Here is an 18451-nt window from a genome sequence, read left to right as displayed (position 1 = left end):
GCCACTCTCCGGAAATCCAGCTAGGATTTCCCCACCCCCACCCCACCCCACCCACCCCCCGTGACTGAAAAAGCTCCAGGATTGACGTTTTAAACAAAACCGGTCTATTTGCATACCCTCCGTTTGCATGCATTTGTCTTTGAGCTGAAGGGAGCAACTGTGTATAGGAGGCGAAATGGGGACAATTTACACAGAATTTCAATTTCAGGAGACTGAGGATTGGGGTGGGTCACAAGTATAACTCAAAGCCTTGTCTCGTTCGGTAAACTGAGGCCCAGGTAAACGGTTATAAAACCAGCAGCTAGCTCGTTGAAAGCAACCTTTCACACTCTGTTCCTCAAGCCCCCCCGGGAGAGAAGCTGACCCCCCTCAAATCCTTTTCTGAACCAGGTGATGCCACAGGCACCAGAGCAAGGACAGAACCCACAACCGTCCAGAGGAAGGGTCAGTGGGTGCCACCTGCTTTGCACCTGCGCCCTTACCCTGCCCTGAGGAGGACCGCAGGCCCGGAAGGCAGAGGCAAACAGCCCTACAACTGGGCTCTAATCCCGCCCCCTTTGACTGGCATGAAACTGGAAAGCATCTGGTCAACTGCTGACCATTCTGTTTAAACGGCCCAACCTGGTCACAGGGCGTGGCGTGGCCATGCCAGGCGCAGGGCTGTCTGGCCAGCATGTCACTCTGGGGCGTGCGCCTGGTCGGCCTGCTGCTCTCCCTCTCCTGCTGTTGGGCTTTCAGCTGCCGCAACACCCCGTCCTCCCCCGACTTCAGCCTCCCTGGGGATTACCTGCTTGCAGGCATGTTCCCTCTCCACAGTGCCCCTCTAGAGGCGAGAGGAAGAGCCACGGTGACCTTCTGTGACAGGTGAGTGGGGGGAGGTGAGCAGAACTGTCACCTGGGGTGGGGGGGCCCTGTGCCTATGGGTCCTCTGCCAGCCTGCCTTTGCAAGACCTTGTGGGTTCTATCTCTGAAGTGACCATTTGGACTGCCTGCAATCCCCACCCAACCTAAACACAAGCTACCACCTTTAAGGGCTGGCCAGCCTTTCCCTGGCACTTTTAACACATTCTTTTGTCCTGGCTATTAAGAGTCCTTTGTATTATAATTCCAGGGCACTTGTTTCCTGGCTTTGTAATATAACTAGAGGGCAAAGGTTAAGCAAGGGCGTCTTTCCCTCTTCCATCTCCTTCCCTACCCGACTCCTCCTCAGTTCACATCCATAGTCTTTCAAATGGCAAGTATAGGTCTCCAGGGGGAGGGAAGTAGGGACGTATAGCAGAAGATGCTCAGTAGCCTGCATGACTTAGGTTGGTGCCTTCCTGAAGTGGACAGTCTAGGTAGGAAAAAAAAAAAGCAACTGGTTTTCTTATAAAGGGGATAGTATTAGATTTGGCCAGCTTGAGGATGTCTCATGGCTCAGTGGCCCGAAACGTAGCATACCTGACAGCCTGCCTGGGAGGAAGATTCTAGAAAGCCTGGCGTGGGAGGACTGGCCCAAAGAGCTACAGTTGGGAGCCTGGGAAGAGGAAATTTGAGGGAGGAGGAGCTACATGAAAAACCAGGTTCAGGTGACTGAAGGGCTGTTGTGGGCAGGAGGTACTACACTTCCTTCCAGTGACTCAAGGACAGAAGTGGTAGGAATGATGGGGGATCCTCCCAAGAGGCAGGGAGGCTGGGAAATGGAGCAGGCTGGCACATTCCTCAAGCAGGGCTGAGTCATGGCCCTAGCGTGCCCATGTTTGTGTTTCCCAGAGAGGCCATGGGGAACACAGGCCCCCACCACAATCACGAGTGTCCCAGTGAAAGGTACTAGTTAACCATGTATAAGCACGTACTGTGGTTAATTTCATGTGTTAACTTGTCTAGGGCCTGCGGCCCAGGTGTTTGATTAAACACGTCTAGATGTTGCTGTGATGTGGTTAACGTTTTAGCCGTGGTTAACATTTAAATCAATAAAGCAGATGCTCTCCATAGTGTAGTTGGGCCTCACCTAATCAGTTGAAGGTCTTAAGAGAAAAGATGGAGATCCCGGGGAAAAGACAGTCCTCTCTTTTGTTTGCTCTCTCTCCCTCTCTCTCTGTGTATATATAGTTAGCTAGCTAGAGAGATGTATACATATGTGTCTCATCTTGGTTCTGTTTCTTTGGAGAACCCTAATATAGCAGATATCTCTGCTACAGGCCTTAGGAGCCTTTTGATCCTAATATGCTTATGGGGGGGGGGGCATGGTATGTATACTTTTCCAATTTGTCCCCTACCTCTCCCAAGGCCTGTCAGCAGAACTGTGTGTGTGGTCCAGGGCCCATGTTGAGGTCATGGTTGTAGGGGCTGGACAGATGACCTCAGAGGTTCCTTTCTGCCCCCAAGCCTGGGGTTCCAGGAGACCAGAGGTTCTTAGCTCTCAGCCTGGCTTTCCCTACAGGTCCAACAGCTTCAATGGCCATGGCTACCACCTCTTCCAGGCCATGCGTTTCAGCATCGAGGAGATAAACAACTCCACAGTCCTGCTACCCAATGTCACCCTGGGGTACGAGCTGTACGATGTGTGCTCAGACTCAGCGAACATGTATGCCACGCTAAGCATACTGAGCACACTGGGGAGGCGCTATGTGGAGATCCAGGGAGACCCTGCCGACTTTTCCCCTGCGATAGTGGCGGTGATTGGGCCTGACATCACCAAGCACGCTCTTACCACTGCAGCCCTGCTGAGCCCCTTCCTGGTGCCCCTGGTAAGCCGGGGCCCTGACAGTTCGCTCATCTCCCCTCCTGGCAAGTCCAGCGTGGGCTGGGGTGGGTGTGCGGGAGCTGCTGTGTCCAAGGTGGGTCTGGACTTCAGGACCTCCTGGGCAGTCACTGCTCTTGAGTCACTAGCCTGGAGTTCCTTCTTCTCCAGGTGCTGCTTCCGAGATCTCCCTGCTTCTGTGCTCACTGGAAAGTCCATTCTCCTCGGAAACCTCTGCTCGTCTCTCTTCTCCTGCTGTCCCATCACCCCACAGGCTTCACATCTGCCCCATCATCCTCCTCCCGTCCGTTCCTCCAGGCTCAGGCTCAGCTGTGTGGTGTCCCTCCCCTCCTCTGCTCGTCAGCCTCTCCTGGGCCTCCTCCTCTGCTGACACACTTGCCCTGTCCCCTCCATCCTCCGGGCACTTCTCCTCTCAGCCTGGCTGACTCGTCCTTCCAAGGAGACTTCTCTGCAGAGCCTCCATTCCTGCTTGCTTCTCTCTGCATTTACTCCTCCCTCCATGGCCTTGGGCTCTGTCCTTCAAGCAGTGCTTGAAGGTGATGACTGCGGCTTGGGTAGGGGTTGGAGGTGGGTCAAGTGACTACCCCAAGGCAGAACCAGCAAGGTCTTGCTGAGAAGGACTGGTGGAGGGCCACTAGGTCTCCAACACATTTGACCATTTTGACACTTTCCCCCAGCATTTATGACTCCCCCTTTCCCTTGTGCCACTTCCTTTTTGGTTTCCTTTAGGGAATTCTGTGCCCCCCTCCATCCCCCCTCCCAGAAAGGAAGTGACTGTCTAGTACAGATCCCTCCCCTTCTCAGGCAAGCAAAAGGCCTTGGCTGAATTCCCATCTCCACCTTCCATCTCCACTCCTGAGAACCAGCTTTGTCTCCAGAGGCTCACCCGGTGCCTCCACTTAATGGAGCCACCAGGGCCCGAAATGAACTTACCTACCCCATAACAAAAGCCTCTTGTCTTCCTACATCCCCTCCCCAGCCTGTCTGCCAGAGTGACTGTCTCCAAGGAAGCCAGTGCCCGCAGCATTCCCTTCCCTGCTTCCACGTCTAGCCCATCACCATGGCTCTGCCATGGGGCTCCCTAACCACTGCCAGGTCCATCCTTTCCCTATGGCCACTGCCCCAGCTTTAACAGACTGCAATCCTCTCCCATCTAGATAATTCCATCAGCTCCTAGGGATTCTGACTCTGGCCTTGAGCCTTTTTAAACAGGTTCCTCATTGATCAGAGATACACTCCTACAAGTTTGATGTCACTTCGCTGCCTAAACCCTGAGGCGCTCCCTGTGGCCTTGGGGTAAAGCCCTAGCACCTCAGCTAGGCTGAGTAGGGGCTAAGTAGGGGCTAAGGCTTCCTGCCCTGACACAGGCTCATGCTCTCCTTCCTGGATCTGCCCTCCAGCTTTCCAGCCAAGTGGAAGTCCCTGGAGGGCCCCACACATATACCATTTCACTCGCTGCTTGCAGGTTGCATTCACTTTGTCCACAGGCCAGAGTCTCCTTCCTCTCCCAGAATTCTCTCTGGGGACCTGCCCCCTTATCCGTGGGTAACTTAGCAGTGCTCTGCTTGAGACCCCAGGCCAGGACCTCATCTCCATCCCCCTTCTCCCTCCCCTCCCGCTCCCCTGTCCCTGCACCAAGAACAGGGCTGGCCCTGGGGGGCCCTCAGTTGAGGCTGATGCCACTGAACTTGAACTGAACTCCACAGGTCAGCTACGGAGCCAGCAGCATGGTGCTCAACGCGAGGCGGCTCTACCCCTCTTTTCTGCGCACCATCTCCAGTGATAAACACCAGGTGGACATCTTGGTGCTGCTGCTGCAGAGGTTCGGGTGGGTCTGGATCTCCATCGTGGGTGGCGAAGGTGACTACGGGGAGGTAGGGATACAGGAGCTGGAGTACCAGGTCACCCGGCAGGGCATCTGTATTGCCTTCAGGGACGTTGTGCCTTTTTCTGCCCGACCGGGCGACGAGCGGATGCAGAGCATGATACGCTGCCTGGTCCAAGCCAGGACCACCGTCGTAGTAGTTTACTCTGGCAAACAGCTGGCCAGGGTGTTCTTTGAATCCGTGGTGCTGGCCAAACTGACTGCCAAGGTGTGGATCGCAACAGAAGACTGGGCCATCTCTACTCACATCAGCAGTGTGCCCGGGATCCAGGGCATCGGCACAGTGCTGGGCGTGGCCATCCCGCACAGGCAGGTCCCTGGCCTGAAGGAGTTTGAAGAGGCTTATGTCCAGGCCGACAAAGGAGTTCTCAGGCCTTGCCCCCAGGGCTCCTGGTGCACCAGCAACCAGCTGTGCACAGAATGCTGGGCTTTCACGGCACAGGCGATGCCCACGCTAGCAGAGTTCTCCATGAGCTCTGCCTACAACGCGTATCAGGCTGTCTACGCTGTGGCCCATGGCCTCCACCAGCTCCTGGGCTGCTCCTCTGGAGCCTGTTTGAGGGGCCGGGTCTATCCCTGGCAGGTAAGGCACTTACCAGACACTGGCACCCACTGTCTGCCTTCCTAAGGTAGGCAGTGTGATTACTCTTCAGCCACCCTAAATGCTGGGGGCAGAGGGCAAAGGCTGACCCCTAGAGGCTGATCCCTTCTCTGAGGCTCGTCTTGGTTTTCTCTGAGCTGCGGCTCCACCCACCCACCAGGCCTCGGGTCCAGGACTTGAAAGCTCTGCAAAGGGCTGCCTTGTTAGAGACTTCTCTCACTCAGGAGGCTGGTTAGGAGGGTCAAGGGGCCAGGAGGTGGGGGGGCGGGTTGAGGAAGGGACCAGAACTCCCAGGCAGGCTGAAATGCCCCAGGTAGAAGTTCAGCAAGGCCCCATGCACTTGCTTCCTGGGCCATCTGGGTCTGGAAGGACCCAGGAGGAGCAGCCGGTGTCATTGGCACCAGCTCCGTTATCCCTGTTTGTTTCAGCTTCTGGAGCAGATCCGCAAGGTGAAGTTCCTTTTACACAAAAACGCTGTGACATTTAACGACGATGGCAATACCCTCAGCAACTATGACATAATCGCCTGGGACTGGAGCAGCCCCAACTGGACCTTCAGGGTCATCGGCTCCTCCTCTCCATTTTCAGTGTCGCTGGACATAAATACGACCAAAATCCGGTGGCATGGAAACAACAACCAGGTAACAGGGATGTGGTCACTCACCAGGTGACTGCCTGATGGGCAGCCTGGGGGCAGTGCTGACAGCTCACACAGAACACGAGGTTGGATTCCAGATACCAGTCTGCTATGGCTCTCCCCAGCCCTGCCAGGGAAGCTCCCAGGGCTCAGAAAGACAGATGCCCAGTTGCTGCTGGTTCACATGACCAAGGTCTCTGCTCTGGGAGTGAGCTGTGAGGGCAGATGCCCAGAGACCCCCTTTTCCATCCCATGTGTGAGGGTCCCTTGACATGAGCATCTCCACGTGACTGCAGAACACCATGGCTTCTTGCAGGTGCCTACGTCTGTGTGTTCCAGGGACTGTCCTGAAGGCCACCAGAGAGTGATCATAGGTTTCCACCATTGCTGCTTTGAGTGTGTGCCCTGTGAGGCGGGAACCTTCCTCAATAAGAGTGGTGAGTGACCAGTGATGAGTGGGTGAACCACCAGCACTCCTAGGACCTGTAGAACAAATGCAAGCACCTCCCTTGGGCCACACGTGTGCAGAACCACGGCCCTGGTCACTTTGCTGTCAGTTAGGGACAGTTTGGAGGACACCTTCCACCAGACATGAGTTCTGATCAAGCAGAAAGAAACAAGCAGTTGACGGCCTCATATCTAGCTGTGTTCTTTTTAAGAGAGCTCCAAACCCAGCACCTACAGAGACAATTTTATCCTAAACTCAGCATCTTTATCCAAACAGATGTGAGTTTCATTCCCTTTGTACCCTCCCATATTGTCCTTTTTTTTTCTTTTCTTTTTTCTTCCCATTTTATCTGTATGAAATCCCATCTATTGACTGTGCCAGTGACACCCAGTGCCTTGAACAGCTTGGCTTGAATGCAGACACTAGCATGTCTGCGACAGGACAAAAAGTTCTTCCATCCCGCGATGCAAGTTCAAGGTCAGAGGGCAGACAGAGGTAGCTAAGGGGCTCAGCCCAGAGCTGGATTCCAGGGGCCACATGCCTTTTTTTTCACCATCTTGGTGGGAGTGGGGATGCATCTCTTCCATACTGAAGGAATCAACTCAACTCAGAGAAACCAGAGTGGCAGCTCAAGAAGGTGGACTTGGCTAGGGAGAGAGCCCTGGGAGAGATGAAAATGCCTTTCCTTTAGGGCTCCCTTTGGGGCTGGCTGCTTGCCCTGGAACACAGCCTCAGGGTTGTGCAGGTGGAGCTACAGGGTAAGGCCCTCTCTATGACCTCTTGGCTTGCCAACTCCTTCTGGGATCTGGAGTCACACAGAACTGACCCAAGTGTCTCCATGATCTGTAATTAACACAGGCTTATTAAGGAAACACATGGCTTGGGGACTCTCACTCAGGGCTACCCTCATCTTGCTGAGCCTGGCAGAGCCCAGCTCCTGTGCTACAACCCCACCAGCACCTTGCAGGATTGTTGTTGTGCAGTCACTAAGTCGTGCCTGACTCTTCGTGACCCTGTGGACTGTAGCACGCCAAGCTTCCCTGTCCATGCCTTCCTCTGTCTTTCGGAGTTAGTCAAACTCATGGATTCAAGAAGCCTGGCAGGCTGCAGATCACCCTTGCAGCTGGACTGAAGGGTCAGACTGCCGTGACTGCTGATGGAGGTTGCAAGAGCTGGACACGACTTAGCGACTAATCTACCACCACCATGTCCATTGAGTCGATGATGGCATCCAATCATCTCACCTTCTGTTGCCCCCCTTTCCTCCTGCCCTCAATCCTTCCCAGAATCAGGGGCTTTTCCAATGCAAGGGTTGTACAGCCTCCCTTTCCTGCTGTCCTCACCTGGCTCTCAGGAACCCTCTCCACCTTCTCTTCCAGACCCCTATAGATGCCGGCCTTGTGGGAAAGAAGAGTGGGCACCTGAGAGAAGCCAGACTTGCTTCCCACGCACTGTGGTGTTTTTGACGTGGCACGAGCCAGTCTCTTTGGTACTGCTGGGAGCTAATACGCTGCTACTGCTGGTGGTGGCTGGGACTGCTGGCCTGTTTGCCTGGCACCTAGACACCCCCGTGGTGAGGTCAGCTGGGGGCCGACTGTGCTTCCTCATGCTGGGCTCCCTGGCAGGGGGGACTTGGGGCCTCTATGGCTTCTTTGGGGAGCCCACACTGCCCACGTGCTTACTGCGCCAAGGCCTCTTTTCCCTCGGTTTTGCTATCTTCCTGTCCTGCCTGACGGTCCGCTCCTTCCAACTTGTCTTCATCTTTAAGTTTTCTGCCAGGTTACCCACCTTCTTCCGTGCATGGGTCCAAAACAATGGTGCTGGCCTGTTTGTGATGATCAGCTCAACCATCCAGCTGCTTATCTGCCTAATTTGGCTTGCAGTGTGGACCCCGCTGCCAACCAGGGAATACAAGCACTTCCCTCAACTGGTGGTGCTTGGCTGCACAGAGGCTAACTCACTGGGCTTCATGCTGGCTGTTACCTACAATGGCCTCCTCTCGGTCAGCGCCTTTGCCTGCAGCTACCTAGGCAAGGACCTGCCAGAGAACTACAATGAGGCCAAATGTGTCACCTTCAGCCTGCTCCTCAACTTCGTGTCCTGGATCGCCTTCTTCACCATGGCCACTGTCTATCAGGGCAAGTATCTGCCCGCGGTCAACGCACTGGCGATGCTGAGCAGCTTGAGTGGCGGCTTCAGTGGTTATTTCCTCCCCAAGTGCTACGTGATTCTGTGCCGCCCAGACCTCAACACCACCGAGCACTTCCAGGCCTCCATCCAGGACTACACCAGGCGCTGTGGTTCCACCTGACCACTGGATCGGGCATGGTCAAGCCTGGCGGGGCGGACTCAGGGGCGAAGGTGGAACGGGGGCGTCCTGGACCTGGGGTGTCCGGGAGGCTCCTCAGCCTTGGCGTGCGAAGTGTAAGCCCACGGGAGGGCTCAGTCCGGGCTGCGCCGGCTGCCAATAAAAAAGTGAAATGTGCATCTTCGTAGCGCTTCCTCTCTAGGGCGACGGTAGAGCGCTGCCTCTTCAAGCCTCGGGGTGCTGTGCGGCCGGCTAACCGCAGGCGGAACCTCCGGACTCCCAGCGGGGCAGAGACCGAAAGGCCCGCTTGGCGTTGCTAGGCAACCCAGGGAGGCGGGCCCAATGCCGAGGGGCGGGGGGAACTGGACTGGTCCTGCCTCTCTCTCCATCCCATTGGCTGCTATCTATGTGGTACCGCCTCCATGGGCTGGATTCGGAGGTAAAGGCCTGCGCCCCCGAGGCGTCCCGCCCCGGCCGGCGCGCCCTGACGTCACGTCCGGCGGCGGCGACGGCGGCGTCTCTGCACTTTCGCCGGGCACGTACGGCCGGGGCAGTTGGTCAGTGAGGTTGTATGGGCTATCTGGCTCGGGGTTGGAGGGGTAGACGTAGGGAGCATGGGCGAGGGTGAGGAGGTTGAGGGGCAAGGGACGAGGGAGGGGGCGCTGTGGGCCGCCGAGACTGTTGATGGAGTGTGACCGCGGCCGCCTTCCGCCCGGCTGCTCGAGACGTGTGGGCGCGGCGTGGGTTCCTCTCACCTGTCTGCAGCCACTGTCCTCCCCTGCCTCCGGTCCTCTCGCTGTGCCAGGCTGATAAGTTCGCGCTGATTCAGCGCCTCTTTTCCCAAACTTTTGATTTCCTCCCACCAGCACCCTTTCGCGACTGTGTCCCCACCTAGTCCTCCCGCACCCCCGTCACCCACACTCTCTGCCCACCCCCGATATGGCCTGTTTGCTTGGACCCCGCGCCCAGGGAGGCTCTCAGTCCCTTCCTGCCTCAGCTTGCACCTTCTAACCTTGATCTACGTCCTGGTTGTAATAAACGTGAATGAATAGAATCTGTCTCCCTTTACCCTGGCCTCAGCTCCAGGGGCTTTCTCTTGCTGCCTCTGGGTTGGACTGGTCAGTGTCACTGCCGTGTTTCTTCCCTTCAGAGGGACCATGGACGGCTCATTCGTCCAGCACAGCGTGAGGGTTCTGCAGGAGCTCAACAAGCAGCGGGAGCGGGGCCAGTACTGCGATGCCACCCTGGATGTGGGGGGCCTGGTGTTCAAGGCACACTGGAGTGTTCTTGCCTGCTGCAGCCACTTCTTCCAGAGCCTCTACGGGGATGGCTCAGGGGGCAGTGTCGTCCTCCCTGCGGGCTTTGCCGAGATCTTTGGCCTCCTGCTGGACTTTTTCTACACCGGCCACCTCGCCCTCACCTCGGGGAACCGGGATCAGGTGCTCCTGGCAGCCAGGGAGTTGCGAGTGCCAGAGGCTGTGGAGTTGTGCCAGAGCTTCAAGCCCAAAGCCTCAGTGGGACAGCCAGCAAGTGGCCAGAGTGGGCTCGGGAAACCTGCCCCCCGGGATGTGAACAGCCACCTCAAGGAGTCTGCAGGTGTGGAGAAGGAGGAAGTTTCAAGGACTCTGGGTCAAATCCCCAGGGATCCGGAGGTCAGCAGTAGTCTCAGCCCCCAGAGGCCCCGGCTTGGCCTCCCTGCTCAGAGTGAGAGCCCGTCCTTTCTCCGTGGGAAACTCAAGCAGGCCCTGAAGCTCTGTCCCCCTGGGGACAAGGAGCCTGAGGATTGCAAAGTGCCCCCAAGGCCCTTCGAAGCTGAAGGTGTCCAGCTGCAGGGCGGGACTAATGAGGTACTGTGCTCAGGGTGTTGGAGAAGGGGAGATGGGGAGAAGGGTCTGATACTTTGCAGGGGTAATCTGGACCCAAAGGTACAGTCTGTTTTGTGGGTTTAGAACAGGCTTTCTCCAAATTTAGGGCTTCCCAGGTGGCGCAGTGGTAAAGAATCTGCCTGTCAAGGCAGGAGATGTGGGTTCAATCCCTGGATCAGAAAGATCCCCTGGAGAAGGAAATGGCAACCCACTCCAGTATTCTTGCCTGGGAAATCCCATGAACAGAGGAGCCTGACAGGCTACAGTCCATGGGGTTGCAGAGTCGGATGTGATTATCTCCAAATGCAGGAAGCCAGCTCCATCCCACAGCCTCAGGCTGACCTTCCTGCCAGTTGTGTCTGTGGTTGGCAGCTTCCTGGGGCAGATGTGGGCGGCATTAGGTGTTTCCCCAGGGAAGTGAAATCCAGGCGGACTTCCAGTTACCCACAGAGCTCCTGCCCTCAAACCTGGGATTGGGATGTTGCTGCTGCCCAGGGACCTTGAAGGGAGCAGGCACTGATGAAGGAACGGACGCGTCTGGGGATAGGCCTGGGTTGGGACTTGGGATGAAACCGGATGGAGCTGGCCACCCTGTAGACCCATCCCCAGAACCCCTGCTGATTCAGTTTGGTGACCTCACCCCCTCCTGCTGCCTCTTCTGCTCTAGTGGGAGGTGGTGGTTCAAGTTGAGGACGACGGGGATGGCGATTATGATTCTGAAACTGAGACTGTACCGAGCAAGAGGAAAGCAAACGTAATCAGAAAGCCCTGTGCTGCCGAGCCGGCCCGGAGCGCAGGTTCCCTGGCAGCCGAGCCTGCTGAGAACAGAAAAGGTACAGCGGTGCCAGTTGAATGCCCCACATGTCATAAAAAGTTCCTCAGCAAATATTACCTAAAAGTCCACAACAGGTAAACATTCTGTTTTTCTATTTTCCTTTCCCATCTGCTGTTCCCGTGTTGGGGGAGGGGGCCTGCGCTCCCCACTTGTGGCCCATGTAGGGGGGCTGGAGTGCCATCTCAGACCCACACAGTGCCTGGCATTGGTATCCTCTGACCATTGGGGAGTGAGACTCTGACATTGGATGGCTTCCTTCTTCCTCCCTGTCCTGTGAGCTCTCTGCTGGGAGCGGGTCTGGGGACACCCAGCTGGTGCTAGCGGTAAAGGACCCGCCTGCCAATGTAGGAGACGTAAGAGACGGAAGATCGCCTGGAGAAGGGCATGGCAACCCACTCCAGTATTATTGCCTGGAGAACCCCATGGACAGAGGAGCCTGGCTGGCCACAGTCCAAGGGGTCGCAAAGAGTCTAACAGGATTGAAGCAGCCTGAAGCAGCTGTTACATCAGGCTCCACCCACTGTGGACCTTGACCTCCAGCAGGCTTCTCCCGAGGAGGAGAGAGCAGCCTGAGGGCCCATGCTGTGGCTGAGGCCTGACCACAGGTGTTACTGAAGCCTGGCAGTGTGGGCTTGGGGCTAAGATGTCCATCTGTAGGGTGGGTGCTGCCTGCGTTTCTGCAGACAGGTTAAGTCTCAGGTGTCAGCGGAGCACTAGGGACCCTTTGTCGAAAGCTGCTGTGTCCAGTAAGGTGTTGACTTAAAAAATAATCACAACCTAAAAGTTGAGAGTTATGTTTTATTCAGTGGGAATTTTTAGGACTTCAAGCCCAGGAGGCAGCAGCATCTCAAGTAACCCTGAGAGAACTGCTCTGAGGAAGCGAAGGGAGGAGCCAGGTTATATAGAAAATTCTGAAACCAAGGGTATATAGTCTGAACATCAAAAGATTATTGTTTAAGAAAACGAGATATCCCAAGTCAAGGAATTGTGCACTTTTTTATGTATGGGAATAATGTAAGCTTCTGGGCTCACTGAACTCACTCCTTGGATATGCACCTCAGCTATCTGGGACAAGTATGCTGTGTTTTCCCACATCTTGAGTGTCGTTGGGGCTCACCTCAGGAAATGGCTGCCTTTTGATGGCTGCAGATAGCAAGTATTCTTCTGAGTTCCCTTAGGTCTCACTAGCTCTCCTTGGAGGGCTACAATGACTGGTGCCTGTGACATCCTTGTTTACTGATCTGGCAGGAGATACTCCATTTCTCAAAGGTAATCAGATTCCACCGGAAGCTATTTTAACTTAAAAGTAATTAAAATTAAATAAGTTTAGTTTCTAAGTCATGCTAGCTTCATTTCAACTGCTCAGTAGCTACTTGCAGCCCCTGGTGCTGAACGAAGGCCACAGCATGGATGTGGAGCATTGGAGTATTCCCATCATCCCACGCATCCTTGTGGAAGGCACTGCTCCCGTGGCCTTGCTCTTCCTAGGGCCTGCATGGAGGGCAGCTAGGCGATGTGCCTTCCCCTCCTGCCCCTCTTCAGCCCCAGACAGATGTCTTGCCAAGCCAGGCTGGGCCATGCATGTTTTCTCACTACAATACTCTCAGAGGCCCCTGGTGACTGAATGGAGTTGGAACTGAGGCCAGAGGCCCCTTGCTCTTCCTGCTCTGGGGGCAGCTGCTGCTAGTGGAGCCTTTGGGCCAGTCACCCTGGGGTGACCTCTGTCTGCCTGCACACTCCCTAGTGTGAAACTTGGGTGCAGGTACCAGCCCCGTCCTCATCTTCTGCTGTAGGCCACTGGACTGACCTAAGAACTAGGAGGGGGTGCCAGCTGAGGTGCCAACTGAGGTCTTGTGGGTGGGGGACAGTTCAGTGTATCAGCAGGGATGAGAGAAGAGTGCCTGTGGCAGGCTGTCAGTGTTCTTCCCACACCATTCCAGGCTCTGAGGTCAGGGTTCACTTAGTTCATTCAGTGAGTTGTCTGCCAGGTGGCTAGGCGCTTCAGATACCTTCATGAACAGAACAAAGGGGCCTTGTGGAGCTTGCCTTCCAGCAGGGCGGTGAGACCCTGAACGACCAGATAAGAGACTCTGCAGTGTGCTGAAGGGCTAGAAGTGCCATGGGAAAAAAGAAAAGGATAGGAGGGCTAGGGAGGAGTACCTGGGGAGTTGAGGGTTGGGTCAGGTTGCAATAGTAAAGACAGGAGACTACCCAGCAGGTTCAGAGGAAGTGAGGAAGTTTGCAGATGGCTGGGGAGCAGCTCTGGGCTGGAGGGGAGCTGGAACAGAGGCTCTGGGGTGGGAGGGAGGCAGCAAGGTAAGGGGCAGCAACAGGCCTTTCTCGGGGCCAGATTCCAAGTGTTGAGTAAGGTGATGAGATTTGGTTATCCTCGAGGGTCCATCTGACTCCTAAAGTGAAAACTTGTTGGGAGGCCTGCGTGGAGCACAGGACCAGGTAGGAGGCCCAGGCAGTGGCCTGGGGATGGTGCAGCCGCACTGGGTGGTAGCCCAGAGGCCAGGCGAGGTGTCAGATTGTGGCCATAGTTTCGAAGGCCAAGCTCACAGAAGTCCCAGGCAGGCTGAGAGGTTTCTCCAGGGAGTCAGGGCCCAGAGGTTATTTCTGCCTTTGGAGAGACACTGCAGCTGGGCCTCCCAGCGGCCTTTGGTTCTGGGGTGTCCCCTACAGCGGGGAGCTGTCCCCTCCCTTGCAGAGTCTCCGGGAGGGAGGAGGGTTTCTGGATGCACCCCACAGCTTCACCAGCCACGTGGAGAGCCTCAGGTGTCAGCGTGGGCAGCTCAGCACTGTCAGCAGAGGTGCCAGAGCGGGCCCTGTGTGAGGCAGGGCAGCGAGTCCACTCAGCCTCCACACCCCGTGGCTTCTCCCAGCAGGAAACACACTGGGGAGAAACCCTTTGAGTGTCCCAAATGTGGGAAGTGTTACTTCCGGAAGGAGAACCTCCTGGAGCATGAAGCCCGGAACTGCATGAACCGCTCAGAACAGGTACCTGAGGGCCAGCCGGGGTCCTGCTGGGCAGGTGCACGCTGGCTTCTCTCTCTTCCACCTGGGAGGGGCCCCCAGGGGACTGGCCTGACAGCACTGTAGACTCGAGAGCCGCAGGGTCCTTGGATGTCATTGGTCCCCTCCCTGGTATGACAGTGGGGACACAGGTACCAAGGGGAGAAGGGACAAGCCCAGAAGGGACACTGCAGGAGGTATCTTGGGTTTGCCTGCCTGGGGTTCCTGGGGTTTGGAGAAGGGGGGTAACTGCTGAGAAAGGCCACCTGGCCACCTCCCCCCACCCCCCTGGTGGGCTAAACCCTGCTTCCTAGAGGCTGGTCACCAGTCAGGGTGGGGGTCACAGGTGAGGCCATTCAGCCTTTGTCCCTGGTCTGACTCCCAGCCTGGCGTGGTGGGCTTGCAGCACTCAGTGATGGTCACGGTCAGGCAAGCAGGTTATGTGTTGCCCTCTCCCACCCTAGCACCCCCACCCCCTTGGGGAGACCCTTGTCAGCTGTGAGTGGCAGCCCGGGCAGAGGCCCTCCCCCTGGTGACGCCAGCCCCGCCTGCCCCTCACGCTGCCAGGTCTTCACGTGCTCTGTGTGCCAGGAGACGTTCCGCCGGAGGATGGAGCTGCGGGTGCACATGGTGTCCCACACGGGGGAGATGCCCTACAAGGTCAGGCTCGGCCTGTCCCCAAGGCTGGAGGCCGAGGGGCGGCCCCAGGATCTCCACCCCACCCGCCTTGCCTAGCCCTTCATGTGGGATGGTGTCGGGGCCTCTCCTTCCTACCTGCCCAGTGCTCCTGTGTCTTTGGGCGGGATTCCGTCACTGGAGGACAACCTCAGCCTCTGCCTGGGTGTGACCTTCACACCTGGTCGAGGCTGAGCATCTCAGGCTGGGCCCTGCCTCCGGATTCCTGCCCCAGTAGCCCTGGGGTGACCCGGCTTCCAGTGGCGTTGGCGGCTTCAGAGGTGACTGTGACCTGTCTTGCAGTGCTCTTCCTGCTCCCAGCAGTTCATGCAGAAGAAGGACCTGCAGAGTCATATGATCAAGCTGCATGGAGCCCCCAAGCCCCATGCGGTAAGTGCCAGGCCGCGCCAAGGATGGGGGCCGGGACCGATGCGATGCCGGGAGCCAGCTCAGGGAGGCGGTGCGGCTGGTCTAGAGTGGGCAGGCTGTGCGGTTTCCCAGGGCAGGGACTCCAGGGCGGCTCTGCTCCTCACTTTGGCCTTGCCCACTCTGTCCCTTAGTGTCCCACCTGTGCCAAGTGCTTCCTGTCCCGGACGGAGCTGCAGTTGCATGAGGCATTCAAGCACCGTGGGGAGAAGCTGTTTGTGTGCGAGGAGTGCGGGCACCGGGCTTCGAGCCGGAATGGCTTGCAGATGCACATCAAGGCCAAGCACAGGTGGGACCGTCCTCCCCGGGGCAGTCCTCCCTAGGCCTGGCCCTGCTGCCACTCACAGGGGCCAGAGTGCCCCTACCTGTGTCCAAAGCCTGCAGCCTTTCTGGAGGGGAGGACCTGAGGGATGAGGCAGCTTGCCAGGCAGGCAGTCTGGGGGCGGGGATTTCAGGCAGGACAAGGCTCTGGGCCTCCCTGGGCAGAGTCCTGGTGTCCCGTGGCTCCCGGGATGGAGCTCATGCCCTCTCTTCCCCGGGCAGCCGAAGTCTGTTATCACAGCTCAGGCAGGCTGGCCTCAGCCTGGCCTGTTTCCTTGGCTCTGGGATCAGGTGTGTTCCCAGCTGCAGGGGCACCAAGGGGACGGCTTCTTTTGGTGATGCCTGTGTCCCCGCCTGGACAGGAATGAGCGGCCATACGTCTGTGAGTTCTGCAGCCATGCCTTCACCCAGAAGGCCAATCTCAACATGCACCTGCGCACGCACACAGGCGAGAAGCCCTTCCAGTGCCACCTCTGTGGCAAGACCTTCCGCACCCAAGGTGAGGCAGGCCGGCCCCTCCCCGGCCCGGGGCTGAGGCCCAGCGGCTGAGCCCCTCTCCTTTTCCCCACAGCCAGCCTGGACAAGCACAACCGCACCCACACCGGCGAGAGGCCCTTCAGCTGTGAGTTCTGCGAGCAGCGCTTCACGGAGAAGGGGCCCCTGCTGAGGCACGTGGCCAGCCGCCACCAGGAGGGCCGGCCCCACTTCTGCCAGATCTGTGGGAAGACCTTCAAAGGTACCTGGGCCTGTGTTAGGCCATCGCTCTGCCCTACCCTGGGCGGAGAGGGCTAGGCCCTTTCCCCCTGTCAGAGGTGGAGGGGCTCCCCGGGAGAGGTCGGGCACAGCAGTGGGTGTCACACATTCCTTGGCAGCAGAACCCTCTTGCCAGCAGGGAGTGGGTGGAGGCTCCCGAGGGCCCCAGGCAGTAGTGACTACAGGGTGCCGCCCGAGAACCTGGCAGGGCTAAGCCCACCCGCTTCCTCCCTCCTCTAACCCCGGCCCTTCCCTGCTGTAGCTGTGGAGCAGCTGCGCGTGCACGTGAGGAGACACAAGGGGGTCAGGAAGTTCGAGTGCACCGAATGCGGCTATAAGTTCACCCGGCAGGTAGGCCGGGGGCTGGCTTGCCTCCTCCTGCCCCTTTGGGCCCCTGAACCCTCCTCCCTCTGCACCCAGCCTGAGTCCCCCTAACCCCTAGGCCCACCTGCGGAGGCACATGGAGATCCATGACCGGGTGGAGAACTACAATCCCAGGCAGCGCAAGCTCCGGAACTTGGTCATTGAGGATGAGAAGATGGTGGTGGTGGCGCTCCAGCCACCCTCCGACTTGGAGGTGGGCTCAGCCGAGGTCATCGTGGAGTCACTGGCCCATGGCAGCCTGGCCTCCCAGCTCCCTGGCCAGAGACTGTGTGCAGAGGAGAGCTTCGCGGGCGCGGGCGTCATGGAGCCCTCGCTCATCATTACGGCCGCCATCCCTGAAGACTGTGACACATAGCCCCCGACCCGTGCACGGTCCACTTGGCCCCAGCCCCCAATAAACCACAGGGCTTTGGACTCGACCATTCCAGCCCATCCAGTGGTCTGTTCCCCAGGAACCTGGGCTCTGGGAGGAGCTGCTTTCCCACCGTGTCCTCTAGAAGAAGTGGGGCACTGCTTGATCTGTGCACCCCAGATCTTGGCCAGCAGCTTCCCCAGGTTGTTAGGAGACCCCATGGGTGAAACGTGGGTTGGTAGCTTTGGGGCTATGCCTCTGGCTCGGGGCACTCTAATTTTTCTCCTGTCTGGGTTTTAGAACTGGACCAGATGGAGCAGTAGCGTTCCTATAGTATAGCTTCGGCAACGCCAGCCAGTGAGGGTGGAATTTATCACTCAGCCTCTGGAGTCAAAACAGGGTGGCCAGGGTCCTGATGATGGTGGCTGGCCAAGACGGGGACCCAGTGATCATGCAGCTGAGCAGATCTGGGGCTGGAGGACAGGCTTGCAGCTAAGCATACTCTGTATCCTGGTTGGTGGAGAGACTATAGGCAGGAACTTTCCCTGGGGAGAAGCTTGTCCAGGAGGCTGGCTTGAGCCACTGGCAAGGCCAGGCCTAGAAGGCCAGAGGCCCAGGTAGCACCCAGGTTCTGCAGCCGTGGGAAGAAGTGCATGGGCTCAGGAGGCCAGTTCCCTGCACCTATTCCTCCCCAGCTCCTTCGTGATGTCTGTGACCTGGGGCAAGTGACTAAGTGCTTCATTTCCTTATTTTTAATGGAATTAATGACAGTGCATGCTTCATAGAGAAGGATTAAATGAGGGAGCCTGCTGTTCCAGTCCCAGGACTGGATGACAGACCACCCAGAATTGCCCACGGGCTGGGGGGGCAGGTCTGCTCTCAAGATGGCTCACTTGTGTGTGCCTGAGAAGGTGGCCCTGGCTGTGGGCTGGGTGCCCCTCCAGGGGTTGCCTGGGCTCCACCAGAGCATGGTAGCTGAGTGCCGAGAGCACACGTCCCAACAGGCCAAAGCTGCCTGTCCACAGTGTCACCCCGCCACATCGTCCAGTCCAGGCAGTCACCACACATCATTCCTCAGGTTCAAGGCTAGGGAACGTGGACCCCACCACTCAGTGGGGGTGTTGGAACCTGCACACGTTCACAGCTGCCTCACCCGAAGTGTGCCCTTCTGCTCACTGTTTAGCTTAGCAGTGTGTGCAGTCA

The 18451-nt window shown here is 57.5% G+C and overlaps 2 protein-coding genes across 3 annotated transcripts; both read left to right on the top strand.

The window, feature by feature from the left end:
• The first annotated feature begins 673 nt into the window (after positions 1-673).
• Positions 674-8625, top strand: TAS1R1 (taste 1 receptor member 1). The gene is made up of 6 exons (XM_068985742.1): positions 674-864; positions 2423-2729; positions 4450-5211; positions 5658-5870; positions 6183-6303; positions 7694-8625. The coding sequence occupies exons 1-6, from the start codon at positions 674-676 to the stop codon at positions 8623-8625; spliced, it is 2526 nt and encodes an 841-aa protein (XP_068841843.1).
• Positions 8626-9166: 541 nt separating this feature from the next.
• On the top strand, positions 9167-17264 carry ZBTB48 (zinc finger and BTB domain containing 48). Of its 2 annotated transcripts, none has more exons than XM_068986189.1 (11): positions 9167-9179; positions 9773-10469; positions 11155-11396; positions 14211-14322; positions 14905-14997; positions 15316-15402; positions 15573-15727; positions 16122-16258; positions 16331-16495; positions 16775-16863; positions 16955-17264. In XM_068986189.1, the coding sequence occupies exons 2-11, from the start codon at positions 9780-9782 to the stop codon at positions 17249-17251; spliced, it is 2067 nt and encodes a 688-aa protein (XP_068842290.1). In that variant the 5' UTR covers positions 9167-9179; positions 9773-9779; the 3' UTR covers positions 17252-17264. The 2 variants fall into 2 exon arrangements, with proteins under 2 accessions (XP_068842290.1, XP_068842289.1); XM_068986188.1 differs by having other exon boundaries at positions 9173-9188.
• Positions 17265-18451: the final 1187 nt, after the last annotated feature.

Source organism: Capricornis sumatraensis, chromosome 14 (genome assembly GCF_032405125.1).
Source record: "Capricornis sumatraensis isolate serow.1 chromosome 14, serow.2, whole genome shotgun sequence".
In the NCBI taxonomy this organism is placed as follows: Eukaryota; Metazoa; Chordata; class Mammalia; order Artiodactyla; family Bovidae; genus Capricornis; species Capricornis sumatraensis.
This window is presented reverse-complemented; position numbering and strand designations above follow the sequence as displayed.